The following is a 7,564-nucleotide window of genomic DNA, read 5'->3' on the forward strand; positions in this document are numbered from 1 at the left end:
AGTTCAAACAAGTGTGGGCTTTCTATGTCTTACTTACAAAGCTTTGTGTCAATCAGTTAGGAAAAAGTCATGTGTAAACACATCCAGCCAAATCTCACTGAAAAACAGCTGTGCTACCTTATGATATAATAAAACAAAGGGTGAAAGCTTTGGGCTCAGCCCTGGCTGAGCTGATGAGACCCTCAGGCAATGCCTTTGGCTTTAGCTGTGTTTTCAGCATGGATCTGCATGTTACCTTGAGCTCCTCTGTCTTTCCCCTCCTGTCTCCCCTCTGGCCTGGGCTCCTGCCCCTCTGTGAGCAGCAGGTGCTGTGGTAATAGAGAGGGGTTTGCTCCTCTCTTTGCTCTTCCTCTCAGGAGGGGTCAATAATGGAGAGTTAAAGCAGCAAGGCTGCCTAAAATCCTTCTAAAGATGGCAGAGCAGGTTTAACCCCATGTTCCCCACAGCTGCTTTGAGAGCTGATAGCAATCCCAGCTGTGCCTGCCTGTTCTTGGGCCGCATCATGTTTGGTGCCTGCCTGAAATTGCCTCTGCCTTATCTTCCTGGGGTCTTCCTCACTTGCCAAATGACCATATGAATGAGGGGTTTTCACCTGGCTCAGCTGAAAACTGCTGGCCAGAGTTAAAAACATCCTAGATCAATGTAACTAATCCCTTTTTGGCCCTGCTAGTATTCTGGCTCTGTACTATCTACAGCAATGAACTTCAATGGGTAAGCACAGGGACTGTGTGAAATCCTGCTCTTTTCTGTTAGTGTTAAACCCTCAAACCAGTAGTTTCATTGAGTGACTGATTGTGATTGTATTGCAGGCAGCTGAGAGCAGATTTATTATACTTTGCAGGCAGTATGAGAGCCATTAATTCATACTTAGCACATTATTTTTTTCAGGGTAAAAGCCATGTTCAGCACAGCGTGTGTGTATTTATATCAGGACCCTCTGAATTTCACTGGTTGAATATTTTGTAGCACCCAAGCTAGATCATAGATCATAGATGTCATAGATCTCTGCTCTTTCTCTCACTCCCCTTTTCTTCCTGCTGCTGAGCTTGCTGCCAGTGATGTTGCCAAGCCCATTGCCTGCTGCTCAGCCCCTCTCTCCCTGCTTCCCTCAGCCCATTGCTTTGCCCTGCCTCCTCCTCCCTGCCACCCCTGGCAGAAGGCAATTCTGTGCCCAGAGGCCCTGATGTGACATGATTGCTTGTTAGCTTCCAAGTAAAACAAGGTCAACAAGGAGGAAATAATTTTTCCGTTCTCTAGTTAAGATTGGTGATTTTTAAATTGATTTTTGCACAATCATCTCATTAAGGAAAGCTAACAGCCATATCCAGTTATTAGTTGTTCCAACACCTGTGCACTGCTTTGGAGTGCTATGAGCAGCAAGCTGGCTTGCCAACACCTTTGCTCACTGGACTGGAATATTGCTGATCGCTGTATTTACACAGAAACTGTGTCCCAGTGTGTTGTTCTTGTGCTGAGATTGAGGCAGGAACAGGCGAGAGGCAGGATCGTAGAAAAGGCAAAGAAGGCTTTATTCAAAAGAACCATGCTGTCACAGACACATTTTATGAAAAATCCTTTCCTTAGGATTTTTTCTCCTGAGAAGCCGAGGCCTCAGGAACAAAATGTAAACAATGATTATCTGCTGCTGTGGAATGCAACAGGTGGATCTTTGATTGGTCTCCTGTGGTTGTTTCTAATTAATGGCCAATCACAATCAGCTGGATCGGACTCTCTGTCCGAGACACAAGCCTTTGTTATCACTCCTTCCTGTTCTATTCTTAGCTAGCCTTCTGATGAAATCCTTTCTTTTATTCTTTTAGTATAATTTTAATATAATATATATAATAAAATAATAAATCAAGCCTTCTGAAACATGGAGTCAGATCCTCGTCTCTTCCCTCATCCTAAGACCCCTGCGAACACCATCACACTGCGCGGTTTTTACAGAGTGGTATGATAGGTTCTGTTCTGTTGGCAAACTAACAGAAACATCTTTGTCACACGCTGTCCTTGAGAGGAACAGAAAAATAAAGTAGAAAAACACCCCTGGCAAATTGTTTAAACTCGACAAGTTATCACATTTTTCCAGCTCCCTAAAACTTCTCACAAGTTGTTGTGAGAAACACTTGCTGTTTCTCTCTCTCTGTCCCATGGCATCCCCACCAGTGCCTGCCTGACTGTGACAGCTGACTGCTGCCCACTTGTCTCCTCAGATCACTATTAGCAACGAGGAGGTCAGCAACCCCTCCTTTCTGGACCTGGTGAGGACTCCCCAGATGAGGAGGAACACGCTCATCCTGATGTACGCCTGGTGAGTGCCCATGTCATCCAGTTTGTTACGTGGGTGAGGGGTCTTGAGGAAAGATTCCCTTGTGCCTTTTAGGGCCTCTCCAGCTGCTTGCAACCATTTGTTTGCCTCCCAACTCTTTTTTCCCCTCTGCTGTTTAGGTTCACAAGTGCCCTTATCTACCAGGGGCTTGTCATGCGCCTGGGAATTACCGGAGGAAACCTCTACCTGGATTTCTTCATCTCAGGAGCTGTGGAGCTGCCCTCTGCTTTCCTCATCATAGTGACAATGGATCGCATCGGCCGGCGCCTGCCTTTCGCCATGGGCAACATCGTGGCAAGCGTGGCGTGCCTCATCACTGCCTTCCTGCCAGAAGGTAATTCATTCCCTGCCCTGGGACGGGCTCTGCAGATCAATGGCACCCCCTGAGCAAGGATAGCGAGCCCACAGAGCTGCAGGTAAAAGTAGAAGCATCTGGTGATAGAGGCAAGCAGCCAGTCATGGAACAGCACACCTTATGTGCATGTAGCACAGCACCTTGTTTCCCTGGCACATGGAACAGCCATCTCTTTGGTGGGTTATGAACAACAGCTGGGAGCAGCCCTAGAGAAAACTTCTGTAAAGGCCCTGCATGCTCTGTAAAGGCAAATGCAAGGGAAGAATATAGAAACATAATGGGAAAATAAATTCCCTGACCTGGAACACACTTAGTGATGTAAGAAATTAGTGACTTTGGTGAGTCATCTTGGTAAGTCTTTTCCTTTACAAATAAAACAATGCAAACCACAACACAATGTAGGGGCTGTGGTTGGCATCTCAGAGATTGTTGCCTCGCCCTCACTCTCCCAGGGGTTTGGACAATGCTAAGAGGCTGGGAGAAAGATATGGCTTTTGATTAAGTCATTCTTATCTGGTTTCAAGGACAGAGAAAAGGTCTGATATTGCACAAAGGCTTCCCAGCACTTCTCTCCTTTCTTTAAAGTGTTTTCCCTACCTTGGTTTTTTGGATTTTTTTTTGTTCTTTTTTTTTTTTTTATGTGTGTGTTTTTTGTTATTTTTTATCCCTAGGGAGGCATTTGGAGGTGCTTTGGATTGTATATAACCATAGCATTATGCTTTGCCTTACTGTAGCTGGGGACCAGAAGCTCAATGGACATCAAAAAGGCTTATTCCTCCCCAGAACTGTTCCTATCAAAGTGAGTTACAGTCCTGGCCATCCTAAGAGGTTTTAGTTTCTCAAGGTATATATCATGGGGCTGCCAACAGCCTTCTCTCAGTAGGAGAGGACAGCCTTGGGATTAAGATACTTGCAGCTGGACACTTGAGGTCCAAGTCCTGCTTTAAAGATGTCTGTTTATACAGATGGAAAAAACTGCAGCTCTCAGATCTGAGCCCCTTCACACTGTGTTGCTCACAAAATTCCAGTCTCCTGGCAGAGGGAGGACCCACAGGGACGTCACCATCACCTTGGGAGTCTGGTAGACTGAAGGGATGCCATGGAGATGATGTGGATTTGTTTTGTTCTTTCCAGCCTTTGTTTTTCTTATATATTTTTGAAAACAGAACTCTTCAGGGCAAAAGCAGTGTCTTGCAACATGGGATGAAGTTTGATGGTGGTTTGTTTGGTTGTTTTGGAAGGGGAAAAAACCCAAGTGTCTCATTTTTGGTTCAGGGAAAACTGAAATGTTTTCTTGTTCTTACACTGAAGGTTTGAAAAAACACAATCAGTGCCAGAACCCTCTCCAGTGGCAGAGCTCCCCTTTGTGCCAAGTTCAGGCTTGTTGTTTCACTTGCCTCCCTGTCTGCCTAATCATGGTTAGACCATGCAGGAGACTGCCCTCTCCCAAAAGCATGACAGAAGTGCTTGTCACATTCCTTGTCATGCACTTCCAGAGAGCACCAAGATCTCCAGAGAGGGGTTGTTCACAATGAGAGGGGCAGCTCTGCCCTGCTGTGTGTGAGTGGTCACTGCATCCCTGCTGCTGTCCAAGGGCTTCCTGCTGATGTATTCAGGGCAGTGGCTGCTCACCAGAGCTTGAGTGGAGCTGGGAGAGCTGGGCAGAGCCCATGGGGCAGTGCCAGGTACATCCTGCGCCAGGTATGATGGAAGGGGAGGGGAGGATGACCAGGACTAGCATAATTAGGAGTTTGTCTAATGTGCAGTGGCTAGAAAAATCACAAAGGGTAGGTGGATTGCTCTAGGGAGAATGATTTTACTGCAGCCTTCCTGGAGGTTTCTAAGAGATGTGTAGATGTGGCACTTAGGGACATGGTTTAGTGATGGAGTAGCAGGGTTGGGTTAACAGTTGGACTCCATGGTCCTAAAAGTCTTTTCCAACCTAAGTGATTCTATGATTCTATGCAGCTTTAGAGGTACTTTCCTTGGGGTCACAAGGTTTTGGTAGGTGACTCAACAGTGTTTCTTGCAGCATAACATCTCTTTATAGAAAATACTCCTTTCTGGAGGACAATTGGGATGTGGTCATGGAAGCTTATGATGGTTTTTCTCCCACCCATGCTGTTACGCCCCAACAGTATCTTGAATCAATCAACTCTAGTGATTTCTAATCTCCATCTCACATGATGTTTGAAAGCAATAAATGCCATTATAGATTGATACCTACAGTAGTGGCCTTTCAGTCTGATTTGCAGTGTTCCTGTGGTATAATTTCTGCTGACAGGTCTGGGGCTCTCAGAAGTCCTCTGCTGGTGTGGCAGAGCACACTTCATGCAGAAGTGTTTCTTTTTGTATGAACAGATATCCCATGGCTCAAAACAACAGTTGCCACGCTGGGAAGACTGAGCATCACAATAGCTTTTGAAGTTGTCTATCTAGTGAACAGTGAATTGTACCCTACAACACTGAGGTATGTCACAAGCTCCCAGGAATCTTTCAACTTTTCCCTGTGCTTTTCACCATTTCCGATTTCACTGTCCTTTGGTTAAACTTGGTTAAACTTTGGTTAAACTCTGGTTGTCTCCAGAGTTTCCTGCTCTGAATAGCCACTGGTTAATGTGGAAGGCATACACTGAAGATATAATTTTGGAGCTAAGTCTACATTGTACTCCTTAAACTGCTGGCTACTCTGTTTGGTAGCCCCTCTCTAATATCTGGTACTTTTTGTCTTTTGCAGAAACTTTGGTGTTTCCCTGTGTTCAAGTCTGTGTGATCTTGGTGGGATCATAGCCCCATTCCTGCTTTTCCGATTAGCAGCCATTTGGTTGGAGCTACCTCTAGTTATTTTCAGTAAGATTTAATTCACAATATACTTTTGGTTTAAATATCCTTCTCCTAACAGAGCTTTTCTTTTGGGTCAAAAGCAGTATGTGGCCTTATCTCCCCTGCAGAGCAATGCTTCTCCACCTTATTGCCTAGAGCGAGAGGCTGAATGGCAAATGGGTGAAAGGTGATTGCTCTGCACAGTGTGGAAGAGCTCAGGTCTGCTTAGGTAACTCTGCTGAGGGAGCAGAAAAGAAGCTATGTGAAGTGCTTTAAGACTGAGAAAAATTTCAGCTAGGTTCTGTAATTGCATGGGAGTCTGTGGGTAAACCAGACTTCTACAAGGTAGATGTGACTGGAAAAAATCAAAATGAAAAGGATAGAATATGAGGGAAAATTTGCACCAGTGACAACTTTAGCTGAAAACAAAATTGGAAAGACAATAGACTTTAATATTTCAAAAGATTACCATTATTTCAAGAAAATTTATAGATAGAAGTACAGTGTTTGCATTATCTAATTATTAAATTCTGCTGCCTCTGAGGGACATATGAATCCCCTCTGTCTTAAGTAAACAGCTACAAAATCAGAGAGGATCAGAGTGAACTATGCAACACTCAGGGAACATCTGATTTTTTGCTCCAGCCCTTCTATTTTTGACTTAATACATTAATATGAATTATATCTATGCAGGAAATGATTCCAAAATATCCATTCCTAATTCAGATTGTATCTGAATGCTGCTCCCCAAGGAGGAGTTTTTATTCTGAGCCACATAATTTACTTTGGCTGTGGATAAAGAAGAGAGTATTCAGGAAAATCTCATAGGTTTCAGGAAACACAGATGCATCTACATGACAGAGCCCTTTGAGAAAAGGCAGATCTGTTCTACATGAGAAATCCCACCCTGGTTCCCGTGCTGTTTTTGTACACTTGCCCATGTGCACTTACCTCAGGTTTTTGACTTCTAAGATCTCCCTTTGCAGAGATCAGGCTGCAAATGAGCTCCTAGCCCTCAAGTGATTTTGTAATAGGCTAAATTAATGTAACATAGAGGTATTTGATTAGAATAGGTTAATCAGAAATAGCTGATGCGCTTAAAAAATCTCACTTCAAACTCAATCTGAATAAATTTTTCTCAGTGGATAAATGCTGAAAATAAAGAAAGTAACAATGTCCTTATTGCTTTTGTATTTCTTCCATGTTCATTGTAGGTATTCTTGCAGCTGTCTGTGGCCTCCTGGTATTGCTTTTACCAGAGACAAAGGGAATGTCATTGCCAGAGACAGTGGAGGATGTGGAGCAGCTTCCAAGGTATGAGATGGATTTTCTTACTTATACTTGGGTGAGGTTTCCAGGGGATGCTCTCCTCCAACTTTACCAACTGTCATAAAGTATTGATGTTTTCCAGTGTCAAAGAAAATTCCCTAGTTGAGTTGATGCCATGAGCAGGTGGTATTTTTCTCAACAGAAAGTTGAACTTTGCGATATCACTAAGGAAGACTATTAAAATAATGTATTGTGATAAAATTGTATTTTTCTCATAGAGACACAAAGTTGTCCTATGCATCTCTGCAAGCAAAAAGCAACAGTGCACAAGAGAGGTGCTGCAAAGCATAGTCTGCAACTCTCTGCTCAAAAAAACTAGCCATTACCTCAGTGAAAGCATCCTGTGTAGAAGGGCCCCTTATCATGGATGCAATCCCACAATTTGTGAAATCATTTAAAAGTCACATATGAGATGGATTTATAGCTGAAGAGCTTTAGGCACAGCTTTCCCACTCCTGGCACACAGCAAGCCAGACTGTCCTGCAGATATGCGGGGAATATTTGTGCCTTGGCTAAATAATTTGAGGTCCTAGTGCTATAAATGAGTTTCAAGGAGAGGTTTCGAATATTACATTAACAACTTTTGCCTGATTCAATGTACAAACAAAAGAAAGAAGAAATTTTTCATGCAAAAAAAATGTTTCACTGCTGCAGCTTGGGCTACAACGTGAACTACGTATTTTCCTGGTTTTTCACATTTATACCCCTCTCTCCTTCTGTTTCAACAG

The 7,564-nt window shown here is 43.7% G+C and overlaps 1 protein-coding gene across 2 annotated transcripts in view; it reads left to right on the top strand.

Moving 5' to 3' along the window:
• The window catches only part of SLC22A3 (solute carrier family 22 member 3), a 30,291-nt gene that overhangs the window by 18,212 nt on the left and 4,515 nt on the right, over positions 1-7,564 (top strand). Inside the window, exons 6-10 of one of the 2 annotated variants that reach the window (XR_012579623.1) lie at positions 2,214-2,311; positions 2,449-2,663; positions 3,356-3,483; positions 5,046-5,154; positions 5,422-5,534. Coding sequence is in view for 1 of the 2 variants with exons in the window: in XM_005488084.4 (XP_005488141.1) it covers positions 2,214-2,311; positions 2,449-2,663; positions 5,046-5,154; positions 5,422-5,534; positions 6,722-6,821 (635 nt within the window). In the remaining variant the exon portion in view is untranslated. Of the gene's footprint in view, positions 1-2,213; positions 2,312-2,448; positions 2,664-3,355; positions 3,484-5,045; positions 5,155-5,421; positions 5,535-6,721; positions 6,822-7,564 lie in introns of those variants that run through there. The other variant, XM_005488084.4, reaches the window with a different exon arrangement.

The sequence above is a fragment of the Zonotrichia albicollis genome, chromosome 3 (assembly GCF_047830755.1).
Source record: "Zonotrichia albicollis isolate bZonAlb1 chromosome 3, bZonAlb1.hap1, whole genome shotgun sequence".
NCBI lineage: Eukaryota > Metazoa > Chordata > Aves > Passeriformes > Passerellidae > Zonotrichia > Zonotrichia albicollis.